At 33.1% G+C, this 13,750-nt stretch overlaps 3 protein-coding genes across 6 annotated transcripts in view; 1 reads left to right on the top strand and 2 right to left on the bottom strand.

Annotated features, from left to right (window-relative positions):
- Positions 1–13,750, top strand: part of LOC105226902 (zinc transporter 1) — a 254,752-nt gene that overhangs the window by 66,055 nt on the left and 174,947 nt on the right. The gene's annotated exons all lie outside the window — the stretch shown is intronic.
- LOC105226906 (serine-rich adhesin for platelets) overlaps positions 1–13,750 on the bottom strand; it is a 149,434-nt gene that overhangs the window by 7,740 nt on the left and 127,944 nt on the right. The gene's annotated exons all lie outside the window — the stretch shown is intronic.
- On the bottom strand, positions 5,420–6,355 carry LOC105226905 (uncharacterized). Its single transcript, XM_011206030.4, has one exon. The coding sequence runs from the start codon at positions 6,199–6,201 to the stop codon at positions 5,494–5,496; it is 708 nt and encodes a 235-aa protein (XP_011204332.2). The 5' UTR covers positions 6,202–6,355; the 3' UTR covers positions 5,420–5,493.

The raw sequence follows: 13,750 nt of genomic DNA, 5'->3' as shown, positions 1-13,750 counted from the left end.
TCCGAAAATTTTGTTAAACATTTTTTTCCAAAGACAAAACTTTACACAAAAAATTTATTTGAATAAATTTTGTTTAAAACGATATCTATTTTTAAGAAAATAATTTTTTATGACAATTTTTTTATAAATGAGAATTTCAACAAAACCACTTTTAATTTATTGGGGAAATTTTGTTCAAGAAAGTTCAAAGACAAAACTTTACACAAAAAATTTATTTGAATAAATTTTGTTAAAATGGAAAATATTTTATAAAAATATTAAAAAATATATATTTATATATCTCTTTTAATAAAATAATTTTATGAAAAAATTAAAAAAAAATCTAAAATATTATTTTTTTTACAAAATTATTTTCTTCCAAAAAAATATATACATATTAATACAAATATAAATATATATTTTTTAAGAATATAATTTTATATTTTTTTCAAACACACAGCTTTACACAACAAATTTCTTTCAGTAAATTTGGTTAAAAAAAATATTTTACAAAAACTGTCCAAAACTGTTTTCATAAAAATAAATATTATCCATTATTATTATAAATATGTATCCATTTATATTTATTTTTCTTTTTTAACAAAATAATTTTATTAACTTTTTTTATAAACGCCCATTTCATATTTTCATAAAAATAAATATATTTTTTAACAAAATAATAGTATTAAATTTTTGTTTATAAATGTCAATTTAAAAAAAAAACACTACAAACACTCTTTCACGCCCGCTTACCGCCAGTGATTGCTTTAGGTGTGCATTCTGCACAATAAGAGTGCCTCCATCGCCGGCGACCATTATGCCGCTGCTGCGGCGACAACTCAATGCGAATATCTTTTCACACTCGAAAGCAATTTGCCAGCCACAAATGGCTTTAAAATGCACAATTCCAATGGCAAATTGATTTTCGGTGTTAAAACTGTTTTTTTCTATTATTCGTTGTTGTTGTTGTTATGCGCAGCTATTACTAAATCACACGCTCGCGATTATCGGTAAGCGAATATTTGCACGCGGCAAACCGTTATGGTTGTACGTTGGCCAGTCTAGTATCGAGTATGTTCACTAAGGCACGTGCAATGTGCAACTGAAGGCAGCGCATGAAGAGCCATAATAGAAAGCCTACAATGTAGAGAGGCCCATTCCTTCCTTGTGGCTAAGTACACACGCCAGCTACTATATGTTGGTAGGTACGCTGTGCGTATGTAGGTGTGTAGTACAAGGAAGTGAATAGCAATCAATGCCTGCCGGCGGCAAGACAACCAAAATAGCAAATGCAATAACAAAAAAAGTAAAGAAAACAATAATAAGGGTAAATAACAACAACAACAATAGTAAATGCAATAACAACAACAAGGGTACATGACAACAACAGCAATCAATGTAATTACAACAACAATCCATCTGCTCAACATCAACAATGAATCGAGGAAAAACGTGGGCAGGCAGGCGACCAGGCCGTTAGAGGAGCACACAAACACATGCGCAGCCTACATTAGGATAATCCGACGCATAGTTTGTACGAGTACTAGCAGTAGCTGAAGCAAGAATAAGAAAAACAAAAAAAAAGTTAAGTTTGGCTGCACTGAAGCTATATACCCTTCACAAATGCAAACGATTTCTTACAAGAACTGGATTTTTAGCGTTCAGTTTGTATGGCATCTATATGTTATAGTGGTCCGATCTGAATAATTTCTTTGGAGATTTGTCCACTGTCTCTCATAACAACTCAGGTCAAATTTTGAGAAGATTTCTCGTAAAATGAAAAAGTTTTCCATACAAGCACTTGACTTCGATCATTCAGTTTGTATGGCAGCTATATACTATAGTGGTTCGATTTGAACAATTTCTTCACAGAGTGCATTATTGCTTTTGAGAATAATTCACATTAAATTTCATGAAGACATCTCGTCAAATGAAGAAGATTTCCATACAAGCACTTGCTTTCGATCGTTCAGTTTGTATGACAGCTATATGCTATTGTCGGTCGATGTGAATAATTTTTTCATAGAGATTATTGCTTTTGAGTATAATCTACACTCAATTTCTTGAAGATATCTCGTCAAATGAAAAAGTTTTCCATACAAGCACTTGATTTCGATCGTTCAGTTTGTATGGCAGCTATATACTATAGTGGTCCGATATTGCCAGTTTTGAAAACTTAGCAGCTTTTTGGTTAGAAAAGAATATATGCAGAATTTCAGATGGATATCTCAAAATTTGAGGGACTAATTCACACACATTTATACACAGAGACGGATGGACAGGCGGACATGACTAAATCGACCCAGCAAGTAACGCTGAAATTTTTTATATATTAACTTTAGGGTCTCCGATGTCTTCTTCTGACTATAACAAACCACGTTCAGGGTATAATAAATGCACACAACAACGTAAGCTATGCGAACAAAAACAAAAATCAAACAAAACGCTGACGTTGCAACATTATTCTTCTCTAAACACACAAACAAGCATACACACATACACAAGTATGTATATTTGTTAGCAACTTTTGAAGGAGCGACGCTGTTGACACTGTCAATGTCAGTCAACGACGCCAACGCTAACGCTAACACTAACGCTGACGCCGACGCACTGCGCACTGCGCACCATCGTCATCTTCAGCACCAGCTACGCTGTTGGCTGCAGCTGCCGCACGCTTGTTACCGATAAAACCCATCAACGCAGTGGCATTGATTTGACTACACGCCTGAATACACACACACACATATATATATACATTTGAGCACACATACATACGCAGCCTTGATTTGCTTATCGAAGGTGAACCCTGTTAGTGCGCTAGTCAGCCATTCAATGCCTCAACACTTGCAACAAAACTCAATCAAACTGCAGTTAGCCGTGTACTGTGCGTCGCGTCCCCCTCAGACAACTTTGCCACACATGTTGCGTCTGTGTTATTTCGTTTGCCACAGCACTTTTCCCAGTGTCTTATGGTAATTCCACACTTAGGCAGACATGCACACATACATAGGTACACACATATTATATATACTTGGTACTGTTTGCTTGCTTCATTATTACACAAACATTTTCTTCCGATTTTATGCGGATGCAGGTCTTCTACTGCATGTTGTTGCCACTACTTGTGGCAACGTCTCAACGTGCCACTATCGACATCAATATTCTATTTTTCGTTGAAGTGTCGTACTCGTTGGTGGAGAAAGGCATGATTTTGTTGATGTGGCGAAGCACCCTGTAGGAATTGGGAGGAGCAACAATATGCATTTTCTGGAGGCATGCAACTCACTCGGTTGGGGTCACAATCGTTCGACCAGGTTGGAACAGCTCATAGTGGTTGATTCTTTTCCAATTCCACCAAACACTCAGCATAACTTTTCGAGGCGTCAATCCTGGGTTTGCGATCACGCTTGGACCATGATCCCTTTCGCACATTATTGCCGTATTTGATCCACTTTTCATTTCCAGTTACTATTCGCTTTAGAAATGGCTCGATGTCATTTCGTTTCAGCAAAGAATCGCAGATGTTAACTCGGTCCATTAAATTTTTCATAGACAGTTCATGTGGTACCCAAACATCGAGCTTCTTTTTGTAGCCAGCCTTTTTTAAATGGTTCAAAACCGTTTGATGATGAATGTTAAGTTCCTTAGCGATGTCATGGCTACTTATGTGACGGTCCTGGTCAATCTTTTCCTTAAGTTAATGGACTTTTTCAACGATAGGTCGACCAGAGCGAGGTGCATTTTTCACATTCGAAAGTTGGTGTCCAGCAAACTATAAAAGAGGTGCTTATAAGATATATAGAATAGATTTCCAATCCAAGGGTTGGTAAGTTGGTATCTAACTTCTGCGAGACCAGACCAAAAACTCATGAAGTATACATTTTATATCGTACACACTTCATAATTTCCTACAGGCCACCCACGAATTTTACCACTCCAACCACTAGCTAGTTAATCCCTACAAATACCCTGACATATTTAGTGTATGTGCCATAAGTGTAACCGTCAATCGACTTTGACATATTTGTCACGTGTTAGTCGTCACATACAATTAGTCGCTTTGACAATTATTGTTTTTGTCACTTTTTTCCCATCGTTCAGCATTTGCTTATGCCGCGTCCTTAATGTGGCACGAACTTGATTTAGACGCCAGGTTAAAGACCTCAACTATTCATTACAGACACATTAAAAATATATTTTGAGGCCTTCTGCGTAGAATGACAGGCTCTCTACTGAGTGGGTGAAGTTCAATGCGCTCAAAAATTGCATTTATGTGAGTTCTTGCAAGGATGCTTGAGCGTTAATCACGCGGCAAGTCACGTTTCTACTTGAAGGGTGGAGAGTGTGGATTTAGGCGCCCGTTGATGGTGAAGAATTTTGAGTTTCTTCCACTTCAAAGCACTTTTTCTTCAAATCGAAACCTAGTATAAAAAAAGTTCTTACGAAAGCTTTATTTACGTTTGCCATATGCTTGATAAAGCTTTTTAACTACATATCGTCACCTGAAATGCAAATTAACGTAACAACATTTTCAGAAATTTACAGTGGCATGAATGAAACACGGAATAAAATGGAACATGAGTGAAACAAAATATTAATATTGGTTAAAACTGGTTTATATATGACCGCAGAACCAGAAAATGTTGAACATATTTAATATTATGTATATAATTTGAAGTAGTGAAGCGTAATCAATAAGACACTCAATTTCGAATTTTTTGATGATACGTTATTTTGCATTTCAGGTGACGATATATGCTTGCCAGAAGCATCTGAAATTAGTCTACAAGTCTGCAAACTACTAGTTCAATTGCTTTCGGTCGTTTACGAGTATGAGCTTTCATAAAAAGCTTTTTCATGTCAGTAGTTATCCTGAAAGCTTTTGTAGCTACTACGTGAGTAGTTTTCATAAGCTTGCGAGCTTTATTATAGTATAATGAAACTTTCTCCCTATCCAAAAACTCAAAGCTTTGAATTTAAATTAAAATAATAAAAGCTTTCATGTTAAAATGTCTTTCATTGATATTTTTATAATGCTCTCAGAACATACGAAAGCTTTGTTTTCTTTGGCTATATGTCTGAAAAAGCTTCTTTCATCTTTATGCTTCTGAAATTATTCTACAAATCTGCAAACTGCTAGCTTGAAGTGCTTTCGAACGTTTATGAACTTTCATAAAAAGCTTTTTCATGTCAGTAGTTATTGTAAGCTTTTATAGCTACTGCGTAATTTTCATAAGCTTTCGAGTTTTTTTACAACAAAAAAGCTTTATATCCATATCCAAAACCTAAAAGCTTTCGTTGAAAGTTGAAATAAAAAAATCTTTCAAGTTAAACTCTCTGTCAGTGGTATTTTTATAATTCTCTCACAACATTATCTACAGCATTTCATATACTATTTCACCAATGAAAGCTTATTCACTTTGTATATATTTTAGAGAAATTTTACTTTTTTTAAAATCGGAGCATTTACTATTCTTATTTAAATTATGTACATAATTTTACATTATTCTATTTTTATGGTGGACAGAAGCCCATGTATTCCAAGCAATTGCATTCAACTGGATGCAATGGCTTGGGCAAATCTCTTTCACATTCCGAAAAGCTCGGATATGGCGTACAGATTTTTAGGCAATCCTTCGGCGGTGGATAATAATTGCATTTGAATGTACATTTGTTCGTGCGACAACCAGGCCAAATGAGTTTCACACATTTTGGTGATACGTTCGGACATTTTCTTGCCACTTCGCATAGATCGACGCTTGGACCACGCTTCGGTTTGCGACGCTTCGGCATTGGTATATCGAATTCTTCATAGCAACAACGTGGCCGTTTCACTATACGTAAATTACCAAATTCACACCAAGTTTGCTGGTATGGACGATTCTTTTCGGACGGCGCATAATATAGATCATCAAAACGTGGATACATATCGATACAAGGATTTGGACAGCATTCGGGATCGATATCTTGTACATCGACTTTCAATTGACAGGGTCTAGCTTTGCGTTTTTTCTTCAAAACCTCTTCACTGCAAATGGGCACTTTATATGGTATACATTTACGTCCTGGCCGGATTGGGCCTGGCTTCTTCTTAAATTTCGGTAAAATGCAACCGCCTACCGAACTCGAAAAGCGTACGGGCTGTATAAGCGATGTCGGCGCAAACGTGCCGGTTTTTGTGAGATTTAGCACACACTTTGGAAGCAAGTTTTGCAATGCCATTTTGTATAAACAATTTTTTTTTTATTAACAACAATTATTATTTTATAAAACAAATTTTAAATTTAGATGCGATGCCAAAAGTTTTGGATAGAAGAGACGATTAATTTATTTGCATTGTAGAATGTTGTGTAATTTTCAAATGTATTTTTGAAAAATTTTATGACATCAGTTGCTGAGTTGATTTACAATTTTTCTCGAATTTTGTAAAGTGTCACGATACACAAGTGCGTAATGGAAAGAAGTAGCAGTCATGAAGCAGAATTTCACATCTTGCAGGAATTCTACAACAGACCTTTCAGGTATTATTTCAGCACCAGTTAAGCTTTAATGAAAGCTGAATACAGCGCTGACAGCCAAAATATATGTAAAGCCCTTATTCCGCACAAGAGAACAATAGCTGAATATAGTGCTGACATCCAAAATACATGTAAAGCCTTCATTCAGCTCTTGAAAATAATAACTGAATAAAGCACTGACAGCAAAAACATCTTTAAAGATCTTATTCAGCTGAAAATAATGTTAGCTGAATAAAGCGCTGATAGCTAGAATATCTGTTAAGGCCATATTTAGCTGAACAGCCATAATACAAACCTTCAAGATAATAATAGATGAATAAAGCGCTGACAGCCCGAGATATGTAAGTCTTATTCAGCTCAAGAGAGTAATAGCTGAATACAAAAAATACATGTAAAGCCTTTATTCAGCTAGAGGGAGTAAAAGCTGAATATAGTGCTGACACCCAAAATATATGTAAAGTCTTTATTCAGCTGAATATAGTGCTGACACTGAAAATACATGTAAAGTCTTTATTCTGTCAACCAAAGGTCTGTAAAACCCTTATTCAGCCCAAGAAAATAATAGCTGAATAAGGCGCTGACAGCCAGAAATATGTAAAAGCCTTATTCAGCTCAAGAGAATAATAGTTAAACATAGCCCCGCCAGCCGGAGACCCGTAAATCCCTTATTCAGCTCAAGAGAACAATAGCTGAAAAAAGGGATGACAGCAAAAAGATCTGTAAAGGCCGTATTCAGCTATAAAAATGTTATGTGAATAAAGCACGGAATGTTCTAAGGCATTTAAAGCGTTTATTACCCGCAAAGCCCTTATTCAACTCCAGAAAATAATAGTTGAATATAGCCGCAACATCCAAAATACAAGAAAACGCTTATTCAGCTCAAGCAAATGATAGCTGAATAAAGTACTAATAGCAAACAAATCTGTAAAGTACTTATTCAGCTGAAAATAATGCTAGCTGAATAAAGCGCGGCATGTTTTAAGGCCTCTAAAGCCTACATTCAGCTCGGGAGAATGATAGCTGAATGAAAGGTTTTACCCAATAAGGACCCACAATGCTTGCTATTTTCTAATTTTGATTTCTTCAGCATTTGTTTCGACAAATCAGAAGCAAACTTTTCGGTCCACACAAATTTTTTTCATGCCTTTCCAAACCAATACTTTCAAACAACTATAAAATTATCACTACTACATACAATTACTTGTATTAGCATACAACTGTAAGCCAGTCTATGCTCATGAGTAAATGTGGCAACTTACGACAGCTTGCTTACTGAAATAAAACAAGTGAAACTTGCATAATCACAACATAAACCGATCTCGAATGTCAGTTGCAATTGCGTATGGCGAGCAAATGGGTGCTGAATTGAAGTCAGCCGGTTACAACCTGGTTTCACTTGCCAGTATTTATTACACAAATGACGAGGAAATATGGGTTTATGAGTGAATGTTCGCACATAAATATTGAATTAAATCGGTCAGTTTGTATGACAGCTATATGTTATAGTTGACCGATTCGAACAATATATGCAGAGATTAAAGCGTTACCTCGGAAAATAATCTGCGAGAAATTTCGTGAGGATATCTTATCAAAAAGAATTTTTCAAAAAAAAAAAAAAAAAAAATTGGCATTACTTGCCTGCGTATGAACGAAAATCGATTGACAATACTCATCACCAGAAAACTAGACCATCAAAATATGTATTGAATAGCAGAAAATTATTCGATCTCTCTCTCTCTCTTACGCTCTTTCTCTCTTCCTCGTCACAACCTAGTACCTTTGCATATTTGCAACATATTCGTAATAGGTGAAACAGTAATACAGTATACTAACGGTATAGTTATTATAGTTTTTGCACGATACCTACACCTTTAATTAACGTGTTTATTTCTTACATTGGACTTCGCACACGCTGTCTTGCAGCAAATGGGTCGTGGCGCTATAACACCAGCACCAACAGCTAATACAACCTGTTAGACAATCAGTGCGGCATATGGCTACTCAATGGGCCAATATGCGGTGCAACAAACGCCCGCTAGCCGAAGCGGTGTTACACGAGTAAGCAGCTAACATAGATATCTACATACCTATGGGTATATATGTATATAGATCTACATACTTACTTAATATAGATAAGTATATATAGTTGTACATATTCACATGTAATTCAATACTCCTTCAGCTTGCAGCGGCCAGCATTTATTTCCACGTAAATGGCGTACAAGCGCCATAACTTGCAACAAGCTGCGGCTGCGGCTGCGCAAAGTGACTGGCCAGTTAGCGCGTGCGCGTCAGCTTAGCAGTTTCTTTGACCGTTTTTCTTTTTTACTTAGTTTAGTTGTTTTGTTTATCTCTTAGTTTTCTGCTCGCCTTTTTTGCTTTCTTTTGCATTAGACATCTAGCTTTAATTGCTCCACTTTGCCGGCGGCGACGCCACGCAATGGAAATGAGTGTATTAAGTTATCTTCAGATAGGTATGTGAGTATGCGCTGCTTTCTTTATAAATATTTATGTAAGTAAGACTGAGTGAGCCCTCTCAGTCATACTTTTATACGCTGGTTCAAATATATTAAGCTTTTCCTGATGTTTGAAACATCGAAAAGAAAGTATCGGAGACCCAACTATGTATACATATAAATGATCAATGTAAGGAGTTGAGTATATTTAGGCATTACGGTCTGTCGTCCGTCTGCCTGTTTTTTTATTCGCGAACTGTTACCTCAGTTTTTGAGATCCCGATTCGAGATACCAAAATTTTGCACACTTCCTTTTTTACCCAAGAAACTGGTAATTAGTCAGAATTGCCGATTTCTGACCACGACAGCATATAGCTGTGATAAAACTGATCGATCAAAATCAAACTCTTGAACGATATCTTCCTTGAATTTTGCGAAGACTATTGCCCAAGGCAACCCTACAGTCTCCGAGCATATTATTCGAAACGAATTACTATAGGATATACAAATATGCCATACAAACTGACCGCCCAAAATCTCTATAAAGTAATTGCATGCCCTTTTCCGTAGAAGGGGGTATAAAGCTGCGTAAAACTTTTGGGCTAGATTTTTCTTTACTTGAGGTCTAACATTATCGACAAGTCTAGGGACTTTCAAATTTTAGGAGATCGATGTATTTTATGAAAAGATTTTGATATTAGAAGTAGGTACATTTATATTTTGAATTTGTGAAGGTTAAGCGATGATACTTTACATCCACATGGATAATTAAAGTTTCTCCGATACTAGGTCTATCTGCAGCAACTAGTCAAAATTATTAAAATTTACTACCGAATTTCGGCGTCAGGGGCCTCAATTTTTATCGTTCTGTTAGGACAATAATTGAACGTCCAGTGGAAAAATTAGAATCTACAGCCACAGTACAAAATATTCCCGTGCCAGTGAGACAAAGAAGTGACCGTAGTGTCGAGAATATTGCTGCCGCATCAATTGAGGAAAATCCAAATCAGTCTCTCACACGTCGTTCTTAAGCGTTTGGGCAGCTATGTGCCGTCGTTGTGGCGTACCTAACAAGATCAAATTGACGCAAGAACTAAAGCCGCCTGACCACCAAAATCGTGGTATGCTAGTGAATTGCCCTGAACAACAACTTGAAAATTATCCAGATTTTCATCGAAAAATCATTTTCAGCGAGTAGGCTCCTTTCTGGCTGAATGGCTTCGTTAATCAGCAAAATATGCATTATTGGCCAGGAAGCAATCTACACGTCCTACGTGAGTCACAACTGCATCTCGAAAAAATGACGGTTTGCTGAATGGCTGATTTATGCTTGAAAACGTTGAAACTGAACGTTTCATTTTTTGCCCTCAATTAATTTATTCTATGTGAGAGTAATATCATACTCAATCTCTAGCCTTCTAAGCATGTTTTCGTATTTCAGGGATTTGAATCGCGACAAACTCTATCCAACTGAGCGCTAATGTTCAATAAATTCACAATTTTGCGAGTAATTTGGTTAGTTATGCTTTAAAAATGCATCACTTAAAATTGGCAAACAATTTTCGACAGGGTCTTATTTGCAATTTTTTTCCTACAGGGCTTGTTAGCGGTCGCATACTATAAATAGCGCATTGGCTGGGATTTTAATGGTGCAATATCGGTGCCTTACACTTTGCGATTGTTGCGCTCCAATAACCGCGCCATTTAAACAACAAAAAACAGATGCAATAGTAAGAAATAAAAAATATGTATATAAGTAGGTATACTGTAGTATATAAATATCGATACTATTTTTTACTACAAATTAGCAAATGCATAAGCAAAGAGGCACACATACATATATACATATTTTATAATTACTTATATTATTAATTAGACACTAGTGTGAAGCAGGCAGAAGCCGACTTCCTGAAATATCGAATTTTTTAAATAAAAAATTATTTTCTAAAAACTTAAAAAAACAAATTTTAAATATGCAAAAATGTTAAAACGGAAAGAAATAAAAATAACAATAAAAAAATTCCAAATGTATAAAAATAAATAAAAAAATATTTAAAAAAATAAAAGTTGAAAATAAACTTAAATAATATATAAAAAAAAAAATTAAAAATATCAAAAAAATAAAGTACAAAGAAAATAAAATTTAAAAAAATTTAAAAATTAAAAAACTAAAAAAACTAAAAAAAAATTAAATATGCAAAAATGTTAAAACGGAAAAAAAATAAAAATAACAATTAAATATAAGTTGAAAATGAACTTAAAAATAGAATAATTAAAAAAAAAAATGAAAAAATAAACAAAAGTTGAAAATCAACTTAAATCATGTACAAAAAAATAAATAAAACATGAAATGTTAAAAAAAATAAAATTAGAAATTCTAAAAATATTAGAAAAATAAAAGAAAATAAAGGTTGAAAATGAACAAAAAAAATGAAAAAATTTAAATATACAAAAACCAAAAAAAAGTTTAAAATAAACTTAAATAATATATTAAAACAAATTAAAAATAAATAAAACAATAAAAATTAAAAGAAAAAAAAAACAAAAAAAATTAAAAATATATAAAAATTATTAAGAAAAAAATACTAAAAACATATAAAAGTTGAAAACGAATTTAAAAAAATATAAAAAAAATTAAATAAGAACCAATAAAAAATTTCACACACCAGCTGCAAATACTTTGTTGCACTGAAAGCACCAATCTCTCTCACACACATACACACACGCATTTTTAACAGGTAATTTCACAAAATTGTAAGTCTGAAAAACTTTATTAACCCTCATTAAAGTGCGCCATAAAGGATAGCACAGAGGCGACATCAAAAAAGAGGAAGAAGAAGAAGCGTTGTAAAACCTGTTGCCAACCACTTTTCTATGCGGCAAACAGCTGTGCCTAGGCGCTGTTGCATGCAACTTGCTGTATACAATGACGCAGGAGATTCTTCTTTGTTTGTTATTGTTTTTGTTTTTGCTCGTTGTCTCGCCACATATCCGCCGAATTAGGTCAACTTTATGGCTATGACGTTTTTGCAGCGTTGCAATAAGCTTTCCCACACACAAACACAAAAAGTAATTGACAGCTACAAACGCACATACACACACACACACATGCATAAGCAAGTATGCATATGGTGGATGGTTGAGGTTATGGAGACATAAACAACGACAATATCCTGTTTATGGCAATTTATTAGCCGACAAGCTATGACGACAGCAAAGTGGTTGCGGGCGGGTGCAGGCGGTGGGTAGGAATAACGGTGCATGAGTTGCGATATTGATGGGCAGCACATTTGTAGATTTGTGTTGGAGTCTTTGGGAAAAGTAGTATCAGTGACGTAGTAGGAAAAGTTGTATGTGTGGATTTTATATATATGTACATGTCCATATGTACTCGTATGTATGAATGTATATTATTCTATCTTGATTTTTGGTGCAACTGTCGTTCTATTGTATATAAGCAAACTAAGTTTGCATAATTTTGGACCGATGATTTCAAAAATACTTTCGAAAATCGAGAAAAAATAATGAAATTAAAATAAAGGTTTCTTCCTCAGGAATAACCAAAATAATGAAATCACAGGTGTTAGCCAAATACGTACATATCACCTAGGTCTAATGCTCAACAGGATAATGATAGTACCTTATTTCATTCTCATTGTCTTATCGATCATAAAATATTTGCATAAAAATATAAATTGTGGCTAAAAAGTAATATTCTAGAGACGTATAACCACACAAATATATAATATTGCATAAAAAAATTAAAGAAATAATAAAAAATTATTTTTAGGAAATTCAAAAATTAAATTCATAAAAATATTAATGAACAATTAATTTAATAATAGTTTAATTAAAAAAATAAACAAAAATAAACATAATTTAGAATTTTTTCTAATAAAATTTCTTCTAATAACTAAAACAAATTAAATAAAATTATAAATCTATTATTTTATATAATATAAAACTATACACGAACTTTGCTCGTGTAAGAAAGTTTAGGGAAAATATTGTTATTAAAAAAACTAAATAAATTTAAAATTAAGAAACAAAAATTATAATTTTTTGTAAAAAAAATAAATAATTAGTATTTTAATTAAAATTTTGCAACATATAAAAAATATATATTTTACTAAAAAACTAAATAAATTAAAAAATTAAATAAATTAATACGAAAAATATTTTTTTCTAAATTTTCTAAAAAAAAATGTAATAAGTAGGATTTTAATTAAATTTTAAATTTTTTCTAAAACTAAAACTAAAACTAAAAAAAAAAATTAAAAATAATCTAAAATATATTTTTATTTGTGAGATTTTCTTTCAATAACGTATTTTTAATGTACTAAAGTTACCTGTTTTGGCGTAAAATAATCAACGTTTAAGCTCTTCACTGTTTCTTTTTAGTTTTTCATTCATTTTTAAGTTTCTTATGATTTTTTGAGCTTTTCATTCATTTTTTTTATTACTTTGTAAGCAAAGTATTCCATATATTTTTTCATTTTTTTTTTATTTTTTAAGGTTTTAATTTTTTTTAGTTTCTCATACATTTTGAAAATTAAATAAAAAATATATAAATAATAAAATATTAAAATTTTCAATAAAAGTAAAATTTTTTTTAATTTCTAATTTTTTTTTTATATTACAAAAAGTCGAAAACATGACTGAAAAGCTTAAAAATTTATACAAAAAAAGTAAATAATGTATGAAAAACAAAAAAAATAGTGAAAAACTTAAAAAAAATATTTAAAAAGTTGCATACATTTTTATATAGTTTAAATATTTTTTATACTGCAAGTTTAT

Source organism: Bactrocera dorsalis, chromosome 3 (assembly GCF_023373825.1).
Source record: "Bactrocera dorsalis isolate Fly_Bdor chromosome 3, ASM2337382v1, whole genome shotgun sequence".
In the NCBI taxonomy this organism is placed as follows: Eukaryota; Metazoa; Arthropoda; class Insecta; order Diptera; family Tephritidae; genus Bactrocera; species Bactrocera dorsalis.
The sequence above is the reverse complement of the archived record's forward strand: the minus strand, read 5'-3'. Positions and strand labels throughout refer to the sequence as shown.